The 23,078-nt window shown below is 38.6% G+C and overlaps 1 protein-coding gene across 27 annotated transcripts in view; it reads left to right on the forward strand.

Moving 5' to 3' along the window:
* Positions 1-23,078, forward strand: part of ARID1B (AT-rich interaction domain 1B) — a 399,185-nt gene that overhangs the window by 198,373 nt on the left and 177,734 nt on the right. For 19 of the 27 annotated variants that reach the window (XM_065590368.1, XM_065590370.1, XM_065590348.1 and 16 more), the window contains one exon: positions 9,827-9,868. The exons of the other annotated variants lie outside the window; for them this stretch is intronic. In XM_065590368.1, the coding sequence (XP_065446440.1) occupies positions 9,827-9,868 (42 nt within the window). The remainder of the gene's footprint in view (positions 1-9,826; positions 9,869-23,078) is intronic. 27 annotated transcript variants of the gene reach the window in all.

Below are 23,078 nucleotides of genomic sequence, written 5' to 3' on the forward strand. Positions count from 1 at the left end.
GGCCTGTTTAGAATTTGAAGTGATAACAGTGTTAAATATGTGGTGGGGTGATGGCGGCTGTGGCTTGCCTGGTGGTTATGGTGACAATGGCTCAGCACTAAGCTTGATTGGGCTGCAGAGACTTTTTTTTCCCCTTCAGATTCACAATTCTCTTGGCACTGCCAGCTAGAAAAGTATGGAGGAGTTATGGTAGTGAGAGTGCACTTGTTCCCTCCCACAAAACCTTTAAATCCTGGTATCAGGTGGGTCAAAAACTGGCCTGCTGTGACATCCGACTAATTTTTTAGGACAGTTAGTCCAGTCAGAGTATTAATCAATCTTTGTACCTTGGCAAAAAGAAAAAGCCCAACTATTGACAAAGGAAAATAATTTAGTTTAGCGAAGATGCATTCCACTAATTTACCCTTTCAAGTTTTGATATACAGATCATCACTCAGAAGCTTCTCCTATACAGTAGCTCAGAAGTATAATTCCAAGTGTGGATTGTACTCAGGCAGCTGGCCTGAGCCACCGCCTGTGCCGTTGTGGCTACGCTTCTATTTTTAGGCACTAGCTGAAGCAGAGCTAGCACATGTATGTCTAACCATGCGGGAAATTACCGTATCTTTTATAAAGTAACAGAGGGTCCTGTGGCACCTTTAAGACTAACAGAAGTATAGGGAGCATAAGCTTTCGTGGGTAAGAACCTCACTTCTTCAGATGCAAGTCTGAAGAAGTGAGGTTCTTACCCACGAAAGCTTATGCTCCCTATACTTCTGTTAGTCTTAAAGGTGTCATAGGACCCTCTGTTACTTTTTACAGATTCAGACTAACACGGCTACCCCTCTGATACGTATCTTTTATGACTATTTGGCAGCATATGTGTTGATATTTTGTCATAGAAACTGTCCCTTCCACTCCTGTACTGTCATCTGACAATCCTGGGTAATGCCCAGTTGTGTTTCCCAAATATTGTCATTAGTAGCCCTTTTTGTGTGTGTGTGGTATGATATTGGTATAGGAAAGGAGGGATGATGGGGTCTTTAACTTTTTCATACTGCATGGGCCATATTGTAATAGAGATACTGTGAAGTCTCGCTGTATAATTGCATAGACCACTTCCTCACTTGTGATCACCTAATGTCCCTGTGCAGCTACAGCTCTTGCTTGCATTAAAATGTAATATAAGGCATGTGTTTAATAGTTTTAACTGTCGTTAGAACGATACATATATTGACTTTTTTGGGGGGAAAACAACCAAAGTTGTTGATGATCAAAAGCAGAGGATGTCATTTCATCTTTTCTTCTGTCTGGTCAGTTTCTCTCCTTTGGAAATGAGGAGAATCTGCAGCATGTGACCAGCCAGTTCTCCACCAATCACGCTTTAGAAACTTCTGACCTAGGGGATTCCACAGGAGTGGGGAGGAAGTGGTAGGAGGGAAGGGTGGAGATGGCATGCTATAATGAAGAGACAGTTTTGTCTCCTGAATCAGAATTAGATTGTGGGTGAACAGAGACCTATGTAATCTTAGAAAGAATTCTTAAGTTATTAAGCCTAAGGCAGATCTTCTGATAGGAAATTTGTCTCTCTGTCTCCAGTTTTGCTTATTGATGTTTACTCATGAAGCACTGAGGTTCTTCAGAGGTGGACTAACTGTAAAATATAGCTTTTATAGCAAAAGGGGAAACTACTCTAGAGTTTGTTCTAAATTTCCAAAAGGCATGTATGCTCCCTCTTTCTCTTTCTCTTTCTCTTCAGTCTCCTTCCATCCATAAGGATGCAAAGTACCCATCCCAAAATGATATGATTTAAAAATAGGAATAAAGAGTGTCATTTATAATTTTAAGATATTAAAAGATACCTTTTGATAAAGGTTCTGAAATTAAAAGTATGTCTGTGAAGCAGATTTCATAAAAGAGATTCTTATAAGGGAGGGAGGGGGGAAGGAAGGAAGGAATGCCCTACACACATACACAACTTCCTTCAAACATTTTTTTAAGCTCTCATACTCAAAATAATGAGATTTAACTAAGTGTTGTCTGAGAAGCAGGAAGCTTTTTCTCCCCAGCACAATAGGGATTTGTTGAATCTTTTGAAAACAGTTTCTGCTTTTGAAACACCTTTTCTTTCTCAGCATAAGTAATTAACGCCTTCTTCACAGTGCTTCATGCCCTTGATACATCTGTTACCTTTGACAGATCCTTTCTGTGTTTGCCACCTCTGCCTAATATGCCTACAATATCTTCAGCACAAAATAGCTCAGCGTCTTTGATGTTGGTTGTATATTGGCTCAATTAAACAAAATGGCATAAAAAGTTGCTGACAGCATGGCATAAAGCTGAAATTTAAGCGTTGTGTTTCTATGCAGGTTTGTCCTTGGTCATTTATCTTTTAAGTTTTGCTGTAAATTGTCTGACTGCCTTTAAGTTTAGGTTATTAGGTTGTTTGAGAAGTACAGTTTTAGCTAGGATTGTCTTGCCTCTTTCATTCCTAAGAATTACCTGTACAATAATTAAAAGTAAGGAAGGATGGGAAAGTGGGAGGGGAGAGAATATTTAGCAATTAAAGCACTTTTTTTTTTCACCCTTTTGCATTGGGTGCAAGTAAATGAGAGGCTGCCAAGCTTGTACAAATGTGCATTTGAGGCGTGGGGATATTTGTGTTGTAAATGCAGTTGATGGGCCCTAGATTCCCAGTGTGAAGAGTTCAGTAGACCAGATGTTAGGATGTACAGGTGCAGGGACACTGAATTAAGAGGAAAATACTATGTCCGCCAAGCAAGAGGAATAATGAGTATAAATGGACAAGAAAAAATGTATGTTCACTACCTAGAGTAAGTAAATGCTTTTCATCAAGTAATTGCCACCGTATGTGTGGCAGGGTCGAACAGCACCTCTTCAAGAAAACCCACGTGTCAGAATGTCTGAATATGAAAGGCTTGGATACTGTGCTTATAGTGCTCTCCACTCTCCGCATAAGGGATGTTTGTAGGGTAAATAGAATAGCTGCTATTCTAGGTTCTGGCTCAGTACACCAGTCATTTTGATCTCTACAACACCAAACAAATAAATACCAAAGGCCAGACTTCAGGGGAATTACACCGATTTACACCAGCAGAGAGAGGTTCTGTCCCCCAAAATGGAGAGAAACAAAGTGAAAAACTAATCAGAAGTCTCTGTATATGTGTATATAGTGTAAACAGGACTGACTTCCTACAGAGCCAGTCAGGAAGCAGTGAAGTAGAATTTTTTGAACCCCGGTGTGCGTGTTACAGTAACAGAATAACATGCTTATATATAATGTTCCTTGTATTTCATCTTCCAGTAAAATGCTGGAGCTGTTCACCTTAGGCAGAAATGAACAGCAATCCCAAATGTCTATTTAGCCAGAATTCCTGATAGCTATACCTTGATAACTGGTCTAAATAGATCTGTCTGTCTTTGTCCTTCTGGAGTAGGGGAACTGTCACATTGGTTCGTAACCGAAAACTCTCTATCCTTTCCTTTTTGTTAGTCTCTAAGGTGCCACAAGTATTCCTATCCTTTCCTTGAGTCGTTCCCACTATATGTTATTCTGCAATAGCTATGGTATCCCACCAGGTTGATGGTTACCACTTTTACTTAGTCAATATCCAGAGTCTAATCTCTTTTTGCTTCTTAGGGATTGGCCTTGTTCCTAGCATTTTCAAAATGTTTGCAGTGGGAGACTAAAACAGTGGGTTAGTCAAAATCATGTCCAAGAGCATGTATTATGAACATCATTAAAGCTCTGAGTGCATTTTTTCCTGTAAATTAGATTCCCAAAGTTGTTGTGATATTTTTAAAGTTGTTTTTAAATACGAACTGGGCAGGTCTATTCTACTAAATAGCATTTAACAATATGAGACATCATCGTGTTTTTTCTGTAATTCTGGCTAACCAAGTACAGAGCTATTTCAGCAAGCTGCGTCCTTGAGCTGCTGTGTTGTCTGTACATGCTAATAAGGAGAATGATGAGAATTAATAAGCAAGTGTGAGATGCAGACGTGGTTTACATGGTTTCTTGAAAATATTTCCAATCCCTTTTAACACAAAAAGAACACAAAGCTACTGTATTATTTTAAAAGAAGTTAATTTTATTATTTAGTTTAGTATTTTGGGGGCATCTATTGTTAAACATCTATCATGCTGCACAAATTTGAACACTAATTTTAATTATTGTTGAACCCCGTGACCTTGAGGGTGGGGAAATGGCTCCGACATAACAAAGGAATAGGCAAAAGTAAGGTCTGAGAAAAAGTGGAGGACAAAATCAAAGCTGTACTGACCTGAATGCAAAGCCCTTAGAACAAGCTTTCTCTCCAGCTACAAAGAGACATCATAATTAAGGGGGTATGGGAGTTCCATAGATGGCATTCCCTGAACCAAAGAGGCCTTGACCAACGCAATCCAAGTAAAACCCCGGGATGGAGAGCAGGGAAATCCCAGGTGATCTCAGCTGCCTTTGTGGGGTATATGGTAATTGATGGTCACTCCAGTATCTCAGGCATAGATTATTAAGAGCTTTATATACCATCAGTAAGTCCTTGAAGGTTTACCAAAAGGTAGTGCAGATCACAGAGGGTACTCACTAATCCACTGTCCCTGTACCAAGAAGCAAATAGGCAGTCATATCCTACAACTGTTGAGCTTCCCTTGAAATTGACCCAGAAACTTCAAGTAAGGAGGAATTACAAATAACTAGCCTGTGCATCTGAAAGGTATGAATGACCATAGCAACATTCATGTTTAACAGAGAAGGGGAGACTTTCTAGAGAAGCCAGACATGGTAATAGCTACTTTGGAGTACCTGCTTTAACATGGCTTTAACATGGCCTTCCATGTTAAATAATCAATCCAGAGTATATCCCCTCCATCAGCAGCAAACCCAGCATCTTCTAATTGGCCAGAACCAGCACAAAATTATACTACTCAGCCTCATTTAGTTTGCGTGGTCCCACCAAACATGTGATGGACCTCAAAAGGGGGAAGACAGTCTGACACTAATACAGGACAGACTATGCATATTTCCCACTCTGTTCTGATATTGTTATCATGGAGGGGAACCAGAGGAGAAGGCAGACCCTTTTTAATCTGATTGAACTTCTCAACGAAGACTGAAGACAAAAGCACTACAACAAATGATTATTAAAATGTTTCTTTAATTTTTGTTTTTATTTTGTTTTGAACATAGTTTAAAAGTCCCAGAAGCCAGCCTTTTTAATAAGTAGGCAAGTGGTAAAAATTAATACCTTCTAAGTTCCCTAGCACAGTTGTCCAACAGATGATAATAGAAAGAAAGAATATGCAGCCTGCCGGGCAAATTTAGCCCACAGAATTCTATTGTGTGGCCCATAAAAACTGTAGGAAGCCAGCATGGAGTGCTTACCTTAATCAGAGTGGCAGCAGTCTACTCCATTTTATGCAAATAGACATAGCCTTCCACCTCCTGCTTGTGGAGTTCCAGCAGATAAAGTTTGGAGACCCCTTGGTCTGAGAATGATGTTCCGTTTATATGTATTAGAAGTTTTCACCTGAGTAGTTAATTGTAGATAAAATAATCTTGCTAAGCATTAGTAATAACAGTATATTATTTGGGAATCTTAATGAACCAGGAAGGGACTATTGTTGCTCATATTGGGCCTCCATGAGAGGAAGAGAAGTGCTACAATCCATCTCTTTTGTATGACTAGGTTATTTTATCTTTACATCTTAAATATTTTGCTACAGAATCTTCATTCTGCTTTGTCTGGATAACAATCCAGATGTAAAGTGGTGCTGGTTGTTGTTGGTTTTTCTTACCACATTCTCCGGTCCCCCTTATGTTTCAGCCAATATTTTCTCATACTCCCGCTGAACGCGAGAGGAGTTGAGTAAACTCTGAGCAAGGACAAGGATTTGGCTAAATTGTAATAATTTCCTTATATCATCTAAATGTTTCCCTGTCTGCTTGGGAAAGGTATTATTCAGCATTACTCCTGATGATTTTGGTGTATGTTACAACTCTTGGCTCTCTGAGCAGGAGCTGAAAATTATATACTCTTTCTGCATACTTTACAGTAAGTCTTTTGTTGTTTGTGATGCGATATTGTTTCTGGAGTTTGGAAGGTACTGTATGAATCTCTTATTTAAAAGCAAAACAAAAATATTTAAGTCTCACTCCCTGAGGTAGAAGGGTCTGCTGGGCTACTCCATCATCGACTTGTGGGAGTGCCACATATTGTTCAACAGGGACTTCTCTGGCTGGCCTCAGGAGTTTCTGAATAGTCTTTCTTGAATTAAAAAAACAAACAAACAAAAAACCAGCAATACTACAATATTCTTCAATTATGACTTAGAACACCATGTGAGCAATAGTGCTAATCTAATCTGATCTGGCTGTAGAATATAGTTCATTCATACACACACATACTATCAAATAAGGAAAGATTTAGGGCTTGTCTACACTTACCAGGGGATCGACGCACGGCGAATGATGCATCGGCGGTCAATTTAGCAGGTCTAGTGAAGACCCGCTAAATTGACTGCAGATTGCTCTCCCATCGACTCCTGTACTCCACCTGAATGAGAAGCGCAAAGGAAGTCAATGGGAGAGCGTCTCCCGTCAACATAGCATAGTGTGGACCCTCGGTAAGTAGATCTAAGTACATCAATTTCAGCTACATTATTCGCGTAGTTGAAGTTGCGTAACTTAGATCGATCTCCCACCCCCACCCCCCCCGTAGTATAGACAAGGCCTTAGAAACTCTTCAGATCATTTGGAGGAGTCACTGTTGAACAATGGATGGAGTTTGTGTGTACATATATACATGTGTATATATGTGTTTTCATTTGTAATTTATTTATAATATGGGTGATATAGTTACCTTTGACTATTTTGCACTGTAAGGAGTGAAAAAACGCAGGCAAAATGAGGTGGCAGGGGTATTCAGCAAGGGTTCAGTGGAACGCCTGCAGGGGAGATACTATTTAAGGACACATGAAACCAAGAGTGGTGCATTTGAGAACCAAGTCTGCTTTTCTTCAATGAGGTACTGAATTATTCACAGCGAGCTTTTCCCTTTTTTAAAAAATAGAAAGGCAATATGTTAAAATCTGTAAATAACCAGAACAATCAACTAGAATTACAAATGGTTAACTCTCACAAATAACTATTAATTAATGCCTAGTTGCCTAGAGGTAATAATATTAATGCCTAGTTGCCAAGAGGTAATAATGAACCCAGTTATCCACTTTTTGTTCCGTGAAAAGCAGGTGATGTATTCTTAGAAGGTTACAAACAGAGGTGCCCTTTGCTTGATTCTTAGATAGAGAAATTCACTAATTTTTTACCTGAACAATGTGTGTGGTGATTGAAGTACCCTCTCATCCCCACTAGAGGGGGGTTCCTCCCATGCTGGGCTGTAATGCTTTTTCAGAAAAGAAGCATGGGGAAATCTCACATGTCTGTATCTTGCTTGAATATTATACAGAATTTATCCTACAGTGTCTGCAGTCCCTCATCTCTGATAGATCCTAAATAAATCTTTGTACAAAGTGGTGAAAAATAAACCGAATAGAGTACAGCGTGAGTTTTAAAAATGCAATACTAACAAAGAATTCAGATTGATATTTTATTGGACTGTTTTCAAGATGAAATAAAATATTCTATCACAGAATTGGTTTAAAAGTCCAAGATCTAAGAGCTTGACAGTGCCTCTTTGATCCTTGCTGGAAAAATAGAAGTGACATTATCAGGGCTATTCCAGTAACGTTTGTAATTAGAATCTCCAACCAATGTGATAGCTACATTCTGAGGTTTTGAATTGTGTTTGTAAGACTTTTATATAGGAAATATTTCCATTTTTAAAGAGAAAGTACAGTATAACTTTCTTAAACTTGCTTTTATTGTTTGGGGTGTCACAATTTGTTGCCATCTTTGATTCCATGATTTGTAGGGGAAAGTGAAACTGGAACTGATGTTTTGTAAATGTATATTTTGAAACTGTGACATCAAGAACATTCTCTTTTTCCCTTAAAGGGGAAGGGGAGAGGGAAAGAGAGAGAGAGGTTATACTTTATATATCACTTTAGTGTTGAGCCATATGAATTGTAGGGGTCTGAGTGTGATGCTTAGTTCTAATCCTGCATCTAATACTTAGTACTTATGTAGCCTTGGGCAAGTCAGTTAACCCTGTGTGTGTCAGTTTCTGCAAACCGTACTATGGATATTTAGCAATCTCACCAGAATTGATTATTTAGTATTTATAAAGTCCTTTGAGTATTAAGAGCTCATAATTATCATTATTAGATTGATTTTATTTATGTGGATTTTTCTTACTCTGTTCCCCCTCTGCTTCATATCCCTCTCAGGATCCCACTTGGGAGCCTGTCAGGGCCATTCCTTAATCAGCTGGACAGGTTATAGTTGAGGAGCATGTGGCACATGCTCTCTTCTCCATCCTAGGGTCCATTAGAGCTCCCCCTCCCCTTTTTATGTACAGAATGAATAGAGGTTATATGTTGTTAGATCATGACACAAATATGTTAAAGTGCTGCCATTGTTGTTAGTTTGTCAGCCTTTCCATTATAACATGTCTTTTTCAGAGGTTTATAACTCAGGCATTAAAATTTGCTCCAGGCTTAAACTTGCCATTCATTTCTTTTCTTGATTTGCTTGAAATCCTTCTTTCCTTTTTTTACGTTAAACTGTAGATTAGATACATTAGTTCTAGTTATACTAGTTGTATAAATTATAATGCAGTATTAGCATTTTAAAATAAAATGTAAATCAAAGGAAGGAAGTGTTTTCTAGTGTTTAAAGGAAGCAGGGACTAAGGGTGGGAATCGTAAATTCTGTTCCTGGCTCTGCTACTGACTTGGTGCCTGAACATGGGCAAATCACTTAAGCTTTCTGTGCCTCCTCTTCCTATATGTACAATGGGATGAGGACACTTCCCAAGCTCAGAAGGGTATTGTGGGCTTAATTAATTAGAATTTATAAGAGCACTTTGAGATTCTCAGTGTAAAAGTGCCGAAATGTGAAATATTTACAAGAAGCTGACATTTTCAATGGAAAATCAGATACTATGCCTGTTTTTCCATTCTCTCAGCTCTCTCAGTCCAGATTAATAAGTTACCAACTCCTAGACCTGTAAGCTGCAAGGCAACCAATAAGTAATTTCACTTTTGGCACTTAACAAGCCTATATCCCTTGAGCTCCCAAACCTTGCAGTCAGGCAGAAACAGTCTTTGCCAGGAGAGATCTTATTCTTTCAATTCCAGAGTTTCAGAAGAATCTGCTCTGCCCAAGACAGGACAGGAGTCTATAAGTGAGACTTTATGCTGCCTACTTTCCAGTTGCAGTTTTTCCACTTTGTGATGATGCAAGAGTATTAGTCCTAGTGGGGAGGAGTGAAGGGGGGTAGGAGTTTAGATCATTCTGATCTGCTGTGTCAGATAATTACACTGCCGTGTGGTTCTGAATGTTCACAGGAAACTTCTTCCTGTGACTCAACCTCCATGGGAAAACATGGTTCCAGCTGTATTACAGTAAAGTGTGTGGCACTAGAAAATTGTGGTCTACCCTCCTGGCATGGCTTAGGCAGGTAACCTACTTTGTGTGTAGGTCTTAAAGAATGATTGTGGAGCTCCCTCTTTCTCCTCTGAGGATTTTTGTGGTTGGTTGTTAGTTTGGCATAGCTAATTCCCTATCTAGGTTTCCATGTGGTAGAGGACACAAGGGCCCCCACTTCCAGGATATTCGTTTGGCCTGGATTCTGGTGCTGTGCTCAGGGAAGGTTTCTGATAGTGGCTACATTTGAAATGATCTTTTTCCTTATAATTTCAGGTTGAAGTCTTGGCCTCGGAGGATGCTGCATTTGGACTGAAGGTGTGTAGTTTGATGCAGTTTTGTTATATAGGTCCCATCAATTTAGACTGGTGGATCCAATGTCACAGAGGAGTGTAATTTCCGACCTGAGATTTGGGAGTTCTCTGATTCAGATCCACCAGTTCAACAAGTATCCCATATTCCTGAAACTCTGAGGATGGAACGTGGGGCTGTTTGGTAGTATTACTTCCTTTCGTTTACTCGGGGAAATTTTATTTAGGGGAGCCAAGGAGGAAAAGCAGAAGGTAGTGTTCTAGTGACTTTTAAAATTGCAGTTGACTGAATGCTGGATTTGTTCATGTTCCATAAATTTGAAACTCACAGGTCTTAACAATTAAGTACTGGTAGCCATTATCTGATTTGCAATCTGTTGGTTAACTCATTTGTTCATGGCCCTTATTCACAATGCACCCCAAGCAGAAAGCAGTTTATTCAACAGCTGTTTCACCCTGTGTTCAATTGTAAGTGTATCCATGGCATACTGGATACATGTTCCAGAGAACACTCCAGAGCTATTCTGCAAACTGGTTGGGGTGCATCCTAGCGCTTATTGGTCGATGTACCTTATGGTGTTGATCACAGTTCTTAATTGAATGCTAGTAGCAGATGATTTTAGGCAAGGCAGATTGTGTGTAGGCTATAGCCAGCTAGCTGAGAAGAGAGAATAGATAAGGGAGGGGGAAGAGATTTTAGGAACATTAGGGTAAATCATGACAATGAAGAGTCCCCTGCTGCTGAAAACCCACATGCTGTGATTCCACTGCAGGTGAGAAAATAGCAATGATATTACTACCAAAGTGAAACAATCAAGAGAGGATGAAATAACTTCTGCAAGTTTATAAGGAATACCATAAACAAAATTAGCCCAACAAAAAAAAAATCCTAAATTTTAACACTTTAAAAGCATCTAAACATTTATGATAATAAGACTTATGGTTATGTCCTTGTTGCATTTTTTGTGTTGTGATAGCTGATAAAATTATTAAAAAATAAATAGTGCTACTCCAGTATTATTTGAAGTATTTAACATATGGTAGTCAGTAGCATTTTCCATTTTTTATTTAATACCCAGCATGCATACAGAATATTCGTTGAATATTTAATAAACCTGGAGGGTCAACTCTTGTGAACTCATCTCCATAATCCTTCATACTAGCTGGGTAAACAGAAGTATTACTGAAGATTATTGTAGCAATAGCTCTTACAGCCTAACCCACTGTGGAAAAGGCTATGCTATTGTTTTATGGCCTAACTTGCAGGTTGGTTTCAGTCTTAAAATCAACTTCATAGAGATCACAGTTTGAAGCTTCTTTTTACATCAGTAATTTTAATGATTTCTCATAATCTTTTGGATTTTATAAGTCTGAATCCGTACAAGTGTCACTTCTAGTATCACCTACTAGAGACATGAGTGGGGTCTTTCTATGAGATTTTATAAGCCTAAGAGTTTTATTTTTTTCTCTTCCCTCAGAAAGTAGCTTTACTAATAGAATGTCCGTATCTAGAGAAGGAATACCATGGGCTATTTTGTGTGTGTGTGTGTGTTTGGGAGATGAATAGCCCTTGGTATCTATATTTATATCTATATCTATATAAAATACCAAGGGCTATCTATTTATATGAATGTATGCTTGCTCTCTCTCTCTCTCTCTCTCTCTCTCTATATATATATACACACACACAAACACACACGGCGAGAGAGAGAAAAAAGATACACTCAAGTTTAGTGAATTCAATGTTCAGTTAATTGGCTTAACATTTTTTCTTACACCTGTTTCCAAAGTCTACATAACTGTTTTCTTTCCCCTTAAAACTAAGTGCTTCCCCTTCCTTTTTTCTGAATGCAAAATAAATGTCCTGCAGTACTAATGAGCAACACTATGCTAACAAACCTGTGTGTGTGCCATTACTCAATGAGAATAAGCACAGTTTGTGAGGAGAAACAATTTCAGATTCAAGATTCCCAACAATGATTCTGAATAGCAAATAAAAGTAATTCTTAAGTTATGAAAAACAGTTTGTGTGGATTTGACTAACTCACAGATAGAGCATGACTTAGATAAAAAGGCTTAAAATCAGAGCTTGCATGATGGTATCAGCCTGGATTACCAATTTTTAGGCCGCATTTCCTTATAGGTTTAAATCGGGCTTTCTAGGGACTGGATTTTCAGCTGCAGATACAATAAGTACTTCATATTTGGGGGCACCAACAGGCTTTCGCATGTATAAGTGTTTGTGGATGCAAGGGGTGCTGGTGTATTTTTGTGTGGGTTCATCCATTGCACCTGTTGCTGAAAGTTTGTCTGTTCGTCTTACTGTTATTGAAAGGCCTTTATAGTTGTATTTCCTTTAGATTTGGTGGAATAAAAGGGAGAAAACTAAATTACTAAAAGAAAGAGTTCATAGTAATATGCTTTTGTTTTTAATTCTGCCTATTTATTCCATCTAGTAAACACATAACCTGGCAATGTTTAGGAATGTGTAACTTCCCCGAGAAAACACATACTGGGGGAATTAGCAAAACACTATTTCTTTACAACATTTGTGCTCTGTCAGGTGAAGGTCTAGTGAGACCATTGTTAGTTGGTGGATTTCTCCCCTCTCCCTCCCCCAGTAAACCATAAAACATTTGGGTCTTTGATGATGCTAGGTATGTTTTAGAAATCTTCAGGATATTTTTGGTGTAAAATCCGCACATGGTTTTGGAAAAAAATAGTTGATGTCTTTAAATTTCCCCCCCAAAAAATAAAAATAAAAATAAAACATAGCTATTGGTCCACATTATCAACAAATTCCAGAGAGGCAAAGGAACAACTTATTAAGTTATAAACTTTCAAAATTTTGTCTTAAATATTTTTTTATTACATGTCTAACTGCATTGCTTTATAACATTTTTTAAAAGAGCCTTTTTTGGTGGACAGAGAGCATTTTTTCCCATATAGACGTGGTTGGATGTGTGTTAAGTCCCATTAAAGTTAATGGGAGATGTGCACATTGAAAGCACTGTTAGAATGAGGCCTTTAATATCACTTTGCCTTTAGTATACTTTTTTTTTTTTTTTTGCTATGCTCTAGTTCTGTGAACTCTTCCCTTTTAGGATCAAAAGTTTTTTCAGTAGGGTTAATTTTAATGGACGGGTCCAAGAAAATGTTTTCTTTCTTTTGGTTCTGAGGCCTGGTCTAGACTAAAAAGTTGAGTCGACCCAGCTACGTCATTTGGGGGTGTGAAAAATCCACACTCCTGAGTGACATAGTTAAGCTGACCTAGTCCCCTGTGTAGACTGCGCTAGGTCGACACTAGAATTCTTCTATCAACCTAGTTCCTGCCTCTCGGGGAGGTGGATTAGCTATGCCAACGAGGGGTTTTAAAAAATAGTTGGGGTTTGCTGGTTGGATGGAAAGAGACCCCAAGCTTTATAACATGCTCTTTAAACCTCTCCTCTGAGTGGCTGGTAGAAAACAAAAACAGTCAGCTGTATGTGCCAGCAGTTTTGTAGAATGGAGGAAACAACTCAATGTGATGCAACTGCAGCTTCTGAAATTGTAGGAGTGGTATGTGGTTTAGTTTAGTTTCTTCTTTATAACAATTTGGGATAGCTTTTGATTAACTTTAGTATTTCAGGATTTAGCATGGCATTTGTGTGCATGCATGTTCATGTACTAGGAGGGAGTGGGAAAACAATGGGTCAACAATGCATAACCATTTATTCTGTAGGTGCTCTGGGACAGTTTGACCATGGCTGGCATATAAGAACAGCCTTGTAGGGTCAGACCAGTGGTCCATCAAGCCCAGGATCTGTCTTCCAACAGTGGCCAATGCCAGGTGCTTCAGGGGGAATGAACAGAACAGGCAATCATTGAGTGACCCAACCTCTGTCGTCCACTCCCAGCTTCTGGAAGACAGAGGTTAGGGACACTCAGAGCAAGGAGCTGTATCCCTGCCCATCCTGGCTAATAGCCATTGATGGACCTATCCTACATGAACTTACCTAATTCTTTTTTGAACCCTGTTATAGTCCTGGCCTTCACAACATCCCCTGGCAACGAGTTCCACAGGTAGACTGTGTGTTGTGTGAAGAAATACTTCCTTTTATTTCTTTTAAACCTGCTGCCTATTAAAAAGGTATTAGTCCTCCCTCCACCATCCTGGCTTCCTATTGTGTGTGTGTGTTAGGGTGCTATTTAAACTATTCCCAAAGGAGGGTAATCATTATCTTCTTCACTTTTCTCTCAGGGCAATAGCTTTAGGTTGCAACTAGGGTTTGGGAGTCTGCTGAGAGGATGTGCCAGTCAATGTGTCCACAGATGCCCTGGCCCCTTCAGGGTGCATGAGTCAGAAAGTTATTATTGTCAAGAGAGAGGCCTTTGTGAAAATGGCTTCAAGATTTTAGAATAATGGTGTCACACACGCAGTCTACATGCTGTATACTGTGCATGCTGTGTTCTGTATAGTACATTCAGATTCGGTAGAATCTAAACTTTCATTTATTAAACAAACAAACAAAAAACCCTACGTTTTTCATAGTTGCCAAGAAAAGCTTTCAAATGTGGAGTGAGGGTAAACTGATACAGTGATAGCTGCCTGAGTCTACAGACAACTCAAAACAACAGCTCTAAGAGATGTATGCTCCCCCCTTCCATTAATCTTGTTGTACCCCAATGACAGCACTTTAAATACCAGCAGTAACTATTGCATTTCTCAGTATTTTAGTAGATACGATGGGGAAATGCATTTCAGCAAGTGGAAATAAGGACCACCTGGAATTAAATTGGAAGTTGCTGCAGGAAAGGAATAGCAAAGGGGAAAAAAGTCAGAGAGATAAAAAGACAGGAAAGGGAGAGCACAGACAGAGGAGGAAGGGGAAGGAATAGAAATAGAGGGCAGAAATAGTGGGAGTCCTAAAAGATAGCCATATTGAATGATGCTAAATTTGACAGTAAGACAGTGACCAAATAATAACTAAGGCTGAGATTTTCAAAGCCTCCTAAGGGATTTAGGTACCTAATTTTCAATAGGACAGTCAAAGATCTTAGCTTAAAAGGTTAGTTACTTACTACATAAGGGCCATATCCTACCTTTGATTTTTGTACAAACCTCCAATTGACATCAGTGAGAGTTCCACTGTGGATTGTGTGTAATTTTTAACGTGGCTCACTCACCATAGTTACAAATGGAATTCAGCCCGCTCCCTAAAATGAATTTGATACTCCTGCTTTAGAAGACCCTATCTTCGCTCAGTTCCTGCTCTCTTCTTTCCTTCTCTCTTGCTGGAGCCTTCAATATCAACAGCAAACTGACCCAAATAATATAGAGTAAAAGACTATGTACTCAGTGTCTTAGAGGAGAAGGGTGAGATCACCTCTTTCACATGTCTCAGCCTGCGAAGTGCCATTAGTACTATTTGAAGAGGCAGCCACACAGCCTGCCTACTCTAGCTAATGCTGAGATGCAGTGATTCTAGTTTAATGCAGCATTAATTTAAATAAGTTTGTTAATGACAGTCCAGCATCTACATCTCAGGAGGCACACAACTTTGTGCAACAGGAAAAGAGACACTTATACTTGTACAGTGGGGGAGCGCCATCAAGAACTGGGGCTCTCTGCTTTGGTTTTGAGCTCTAATCCTGCCATTGTGAGTAGTTTTAAGATGTATTGTGATATAATTGGCTTAATCATTCCTATTATGTTGCTTTGTATGACATTAAGTTAGGATTATAATTTGACATATGAAATAAATGGTAACTGGATTAGTGATTTGCAGGTGTCATTTAAAAACAACAACAAGGGAAGAAAAAGCCTGTCAGACTCTGTAAGTGGAATGTTTCCTAATGTTCAGAGGTAGAGCTATGCAACTGCCTCCCAAGCGGCTATGAAGTAGGAGGTAGCTCCACCTGTTCAGCTCTGGAGGGGGAATGGAGCCGTTTTGTTTCCAATTAACACATTCATCGTGGAACTGATTTTACATTTTCTCTTATTAGAAGAAAAACATAGGAGAAGACGTTAGCCTTTGATCTAGAGTTCAGCAGAATAGAGAGATGGTTCTGTTAAAGAAATGTAATACGGCTGACATTTCTGTGTCAGTGCAGTGGAGCTTTCGTCATTGGTGATGGAACCAGCCAATCTTATGGTTTAGTGACATAGCATAAACGGATGACCTCATCTTTATAATTTAGTAACTGCAAGGATTAAGAGATACTATATGTAACTCTTTTTAAATATGCTGCTAACATGCAGATTTTTTTAATACTCTCATTTTTTGACATAAGATATCCAGTTTTGCAAGAACCCAGTGAAGTGTATAAGCTAATCTTTTCGACCATTGCACTAAGGGGGGACCATAACTTTTTCACCCCAATATGCTATTTTTACTCCAGTTTACATAGTTCCCTTCTTCCTCCTCCACCCTGCAAATCCTGTGTTATTGCAATAGCACAGCATGCCACAATGCATCTTCTATAGCACATTCCCTCTTGTAGTCTCAGATACCATGAGTTCAACTCCCTGGGGGGAATTTAGATGGACAGTGAATCTTAGACTGCAGCTACCTGATCTGATGTATGGGATACCAAGGAGAGTATTTTCAGTGGCCAGCTATGAATTATTCCTATCATGAATGGAGGATCCAGAAAGATATGTGGTGGTGTAGCAACATTCATATTAGAGAAGTCCAGAGATATGAAACGGAGCAGGAATGACATTTGAGAATATTATAAGTGTATCATCAAGATTTTAAAAAGTGTAGTAAGTTGATGGGCAAAAAAAGTAAATATTTCTTGGAAAGAAGGCAGAAAAGAGCAATGTAAGAAGAAGGAAAAGTAGCTGTTAATAATTCTGTCTTGCTTAAGATAGCTTTCTTTTGTTAAGGCCTCTAAGCAGCCTCTGCTTCTGCCATCTGCTGGTTACTAGTAACTCTTGCATTTTCAAAGCACAGATGTATGTGTGTTTATATGTAGAAAAATATGGGGAAATGTGCTCCCAGTTACATTTTTGTAACCAGTGATTTTTTTTAGGAATCTGGGGATTGTGAAAAAGACTGGTGGGCTCAGTCTAATTTAGAATTGATAGATGGTCACATTACCCTCCACTGACTTCAGTCGAATTACACAGATCTTACCGAGGATAGAATCTGAATTATACTTATTCTAAATTAGTAATTTTATCTGAGTCCTTGAGATGTGACAAATATGAAGTTTATAGATACATACATTTTCAATATAGTTGCAATAAATATATCACTAAGACTTTCATGCCCAGGTAAGTTGTCTGCCTTGAATTAGTGGACATAAATATATGTTTTCTTTCGTTTTCTAAACTGTAGTTGAAAAAAATCTCCAATAATAATAGTTCTTAGCACTTTATATTTTCAAAACACTGTCCAAATAATCCTCACAATTCTCTTGTGGGTTAGGTAAGTGAATACTACCATCCTAATTTTACAGATGGGGAAACTGAGACAGATTAAGGCCAAAATGTTCAAAAGTGTGCATGACTGAAAATGACCGTTGTGGTGGCTAAAAGGATTTTTTTTGCCTCTCCCCCCCTCACCCCCCGAGCATTTACAGCATTTTCAACACCATGTTTTAGTATCACTCAAGTCCCCTGAAGGTCCTTGCCCTAAGAGTGGGGAATGGGATGAGGTTTGATTATAAGGGACTCTTGTGAGATTTTCAAAACTGCTCAGAGGCCCCAAAAGGTGCACAAAGTATTTCTGAGATAGCTGTGATTAACCACAAAGCTGAAAGTTGACACATCTCTTGCTGGGTCTTCTCTCCATCACTCCCAACCTTCCCACATTATTTAGGACAGGCTCAAGAATACATGAGAGAAGATAATTGGGTAGTCTCAGTTTAGCCCTCTCTCCAGCGCATTTTCCCCGAGCACTCTCTCAGGACACAGGGATAACTGAAAGCAATTGCTTTATTTTTTATTTTTGCTAAATTCCAGGATTTCATCGTGGAAAATCAGGATTTTGTTATATAGGCTTTCCTCTCAGCAAAACACTGATTGTAATCCAGGGTATGCTGGATGTTAAGGCCTCTGGAGAAGCATCTCCAGTGACGTGGAGTATGGAAGAGGTAAGACAGAGCAGAGACATTAGTGAAGAAAGAATATTGGCCCCCTTCTCAGTCCCCACCAAAATCAGCTCTGAGGAAGTGCACTACTTCCTTGTAGTCCTCTAGCACTCCATAGTTGTCCCCCTCCTACCAGATGATTTGTAGAGCCCCACAGAGCTCCACCAGAAGATAAGGAAGATGGGGAAACTGGTTGGGCTGGATCAAAAAGGGGAAAAAATAAGGCTCTGTACAGAACAGCTAAACAGGACACTGAGAGTTGGTTCTTCCCGCCTCGATCTTTGTAATCAAAACTTGTTGGTGTTCACCATATTATGCTTCTGGGTGACAGTCCCAAAAATGGTTAGGTGGGAGTTCAGGGAGGAACCATGATGTCCTTTTGAGTGAGGGTTCAGCAAGGCCAGGCAGAGCATAGCCATTCTTACATGGCACAGGTGGGCATCCTACTTTTCTTTGCCCTAAGAGACTGCCTACCAGAGCAGGTGATTGTTGCCTTAGCTGCCCATGCTTATATGTATAGTCCTTATGCTCTGTGTGAGGTCTGAAATGCTTGATCATTTGATCCTAGCCCAGACAGGACGACAGTTATCAGTGACTTTGTGCTACAGCTAGGCAATCTGCATGGGGAAATGGTAATTTATATTTTTAAAAACACTGCTCTGCCCATAATGAGCTTTGAAAACCTTACAGAAAACCAGTCTGGGCAAAGCTGAGCAACTGCATGCCCATCTCAGTATCTTTGAAAATTCCCCTCAAAGTGATTTGCCTAGTGCCACAAAGCAAGTCATTCACAGAGAGGGTATTAGCACTAAAGGGTCCTAAACTACCAGCCTTTTCCTTAATTCCTTAGACCATGCTGTGTCTCCGTTACATATCCATACACAATAGAAGAACTATGCCCCTGCATAAACAAGCAAATATACACTACCATCCTCCACCTCTAATATTGTAGAATTTGCTCTTTCCTTTAACATAGAAATAGTACCAAATTTTGCTCTCCAATACATGTGTACAACTCCCACGGACTTTGGGATTATTTGGGGACAGAATTTGGCATGTAGTTTTCATAAATAAAATACCTGTTGTGTCTTCAGTTCAAGACAATTGTCTGGACATTGCTAAGATATCATCTATAGTAAATAGTGCTTGGTAAATATTTTTTTTCTTTTCTGGTTGTTTTATAACTGTTTTTGTTTATATTTAATTTTTAGTGCTGGTAAAAGTTGCCAGGTGAACAGCACTGGCTACTGAAATCTTTTATCCATATAACAGTTACATCAAAGGGAGCAGTTTATGCTTCCCCACATTGCTTTACTGATGTGCCTCAATCTTGACTTGAATAGAACACCTCAAGGGTTAGAGGGAAGTTCAGCTCTCTGATGAGACGCTGGAAAGGTGCAGCGTCTAATTTTTTTTTTTTTTTTTGTGATGGAGACATCTGTCCAGTGTGACATGTAGGCCACCACAATCCAATCATAAAAGAGTTATGACAAAAGAAAGCATATACCCATACTCACTGCTTTTACTGTCATTTGCCTCTGTACCATATTTGTAATCTATGAAACCTCATATGTTTTACAGTCTCTTGTTTCCAAACTAGTTGTTTACATTCAGTGTTCTGTTAATAGTGCCCTTATTTGCAGCTGAACTACAGGCTGTTAAAATATAACCAATACAATTTACCTATGATACTGTGGGTCAGTTACAATTCTGTGTAGTCCATTTGATTTACATTTGATTCATGTTGATTTTTTTTTTTTTGCACTCTTGGTGAGTATCATATTTATATTGAACCCATTTTACAATTGGAGCATAATGTTTGCCTTTTAAATACCTGGAATTTTTAAATAAATGTTGAGGCAGGTACTCTATGTGTTGTGTGGAGAGAGAACAGTGTGTTTGTAAAGTAGGCCTTGTCTGGAGTAGAGCAAGTTAGACCAGATTTTTTTTTCTTCTGTAAATTGTACTGGATTGCATAACTGATGTGTCCAGAGCTGCTCACTGAGGCAACACACCCCACCTTGTTACAGAAAGCAGTTTCCCATTCATCTTAGGATTTAGGAATTTTTTTTTCAACTGACATAATTTGTTTTGTTTAAAAGAAACCCAACAGAACAAAAATACTTATAAGTGACAGAAACATACATGTACTACAGGGTGTAAATAGACAATGAGAAGAAGTACATGTATGTTTCTGTCACTTATAAGTATTTTTATTCTGTTGGGTTTCTTTTAAACAAAACAGACACTTCAGGATAAGGTAGTAAAAGTGGGGTGTACAGCTTGAAAAATGCAGATTGCAAAGAGCGATGTGAAAACCTTTTTTAGGTCGGCAGGCAAGATTTAGGATTTTCAGTTTGCCGTTTTCTGACTTGAGTCAGGTGTGCAGTGGCTTAGCTTTGTGTGACATTAGAGAACCTTTTTCTAAAGCATTGCTGACATGGCATGCTGAACTTCAAAGATGAAAAACAACAATAATAAAATGATTGTTTAATAATATTAATAGTACATCCCTATTGCAAAAATGACCTTCTACAGTTCTGCAGTTTTCCTTACTGCATTGCTCATTTGATATGAGGTGGTTCTTGTAAAACAAGGATTTTGTATTTATCTTCTGAATTGGGATTTGGATGGAGAATTTTATTGGGGTAGAGTTGCATTGGGATGTCTTGTTATTAGCAAGTCAGTTCCTTAGTTTCTTAAATTAAATTTTCCTTATGAACAGTTAATTCTACCACGATTAAAAAAAAAAATTCTTTATTTTGATGGTTTTCTCTTTATTTAATGAGTGACCAAAATCAGAGATTGTTTTGGTGTAATTTTCATATTGTTTTGATGTTTAAAACTGTCCAGTATGATGAATTCAGTATACAAGAGCCAGTATTTGTCAATTTATAAAAAATATTAGACTGTTCAACTATTCATTGCATGGTTTTACTACGATATCTGCGATACTACCTCAAGCAGAAAGCTGGAAGTCCAGAGGCTACTGTAGTGAAAACTGCCTTAGGTAATATTGGAATTTGAAAAACAAAACTCAGCACTGTATTTATAGGTAGGTGGAGGTTTTGCATGTGTGTCTTTCTCTTTCCATCCCACTAGCTGCATTTTTCTGTATCAAGACCTATCTGAATCTCCTATTTGAAGTCCTTGTGAACTCACTCATGGTAATGTCTTGAGTATCATAGCAGACATGCTGGTTACATTATAATGTAAACAATATAATCTGTATGTCTTTAATCCTTGTGTAAAGGTTGTCCATTGATAGAGTGGTACCTTAGAAAACATGCCTATGAAAGAGAGAGAGCTAGAATACGTGTGTATTTCAAAAATTCAGTATTTCATTGATATGTTTTGAGAAATGTTCCAACTGCTGTTTAGGGAGAAAAAAATTAAACTGCTCTTGTAGAACTAGGTTTCATAATGGTTTGTTTGCTATAGTACATAATATATGCTTACAAGCAACAACTTTACATATTGTAAATGTATGTATGTGTGTTTGTGAAGTTGTGATAATGTGCTTGGTGCTGTGCAGGAGAAAGATATCAAGACATTGCTCCAAAGAGCACAAAAGAACCGAAAGGAAAGAGTTACTTTAGATAAAGCTTTTTTGGTTTTTAATTTTTTTTTTCTATAGTTGGCCTTGCAGAAAGGGGGCTTTAAGGAGGGATTTGGAAGCATGCTGGGATTGGGAGGTCATTCCCTGGATCAGGAGCAGCATGGAAGAATGAATGAAGATAGGAATGGGAGAAGGAAATTAAGGAGGCAATGAAGCTGTCATCACTGACAGAGTGAAGCGGGCTAAGGGGAGCATGATACAATGAGATTCTGCCTGTAGCCTGGGTGTTGAAGGTAAAAACTAGAAGTTTAAACTTGATACAGTAGGCAAGAGGAAGCTAATGGATCATTTTTCGTACGTAGGTGTGTATATATATATATATATATATAAAAATTCAAGGTGGCCTACATACTCTGTTGGATGATACACTGTGGTATACAGTTTTGTGTGGTATGGAATACTAGATAGTGGTTGGAATACTAGATAGAACCAAAAAGTATAAAATACTGAGTCTGCTGTAAACCCATAGAGGAAATTTCAATATCAGGCTGAAATTCCAATCTTATCCCACCCCTCTGTACTTAGATAATTTACTTCATGTGTTAAGAAGAATCCCTCACTTTATAGAAACTGCTACTGTTTAGAGCCTATCCATGTTATTGTGAAAATAGATATTCAGTAGATGCATAGTTTGTGTTAAAAATGCACACTAAAAATCCTTCTGAAAAATGGTGACTCTGTATGCTCAGTAGGCACATGCAAGCCAACATATCTATTGGTTGTTCTCTCCTACCCAAAATACACAGATAGGTGCACAGACATAGGCGATATAAGAAAAATTATACTATTTTAAGGGCTAATTGCTTAGGGCCAGATTCTGAAATCCTCACTCACTATGCCATTGTGGTAAAATAAAAAGTGCTGTCTACACAAGTAAATTAGTTTGGTATAACTACATTACTCAGGGTGTGAAAACCTACACCCCTGAGTGATGCCATTAAACCAACCTAATCCTCGGTGTAGACAGCGCTAGGTTGACGGGAGAATTCTCTTGATGTCCTAGATACTGCTTCTTGGGGAGGTGAAATATGTCCCCTTCTGTCGGTGTAGGTAGCGTCTTCACTGAAGCGCTAGAGTGGTGCAGGTGTAGCAGTTAGGTGTAGGCATGTAGTATCTCTTGTGGAGTAAGATGATATTCAGTGTAAAAATGGCAGAATCTGGCCCTTAATTAAATTTACTGTATTTTAAACTTCAAATTAATCTTAGAGGATTTTTTAAATGCTGTCAAAATATAAAATGTTTAAAATATGCTATTTTGCAGATGTGCAATATTAAAATAGTTTGTAACTAATGTTTGAAATTCCATGGAAAGTAATTCACTTCAGTGCTGGAGTTGAGAGTATGCCCAGTTTCAGCTTGGAGTGAATCTATAAGCTTACTTATAAACAACTAAAAATAGGAGTTTGTAAAGGAAATGCTGACCTTCCCCTCTGGCCTTCCCCAGCCTCCACTAGAATTGTGTGAATGCACTGCTATGGTGTGATACAGTGTGGTGTAGTCTGATAGGTATAAAGGGTTG

This window comes from Chrysemys picta, chromosome 3, assembly GCF_011386835.1.
Source record: "Chrysemys picta bellii isolate R12L10 chromosome 3, ASM1138683v2, whole genome shotgun sequence".
NCBI lineage: Eukaryota > Metazoa > Chordata > Testudines > Emydidae > Chrysemys > Chrysemys picta.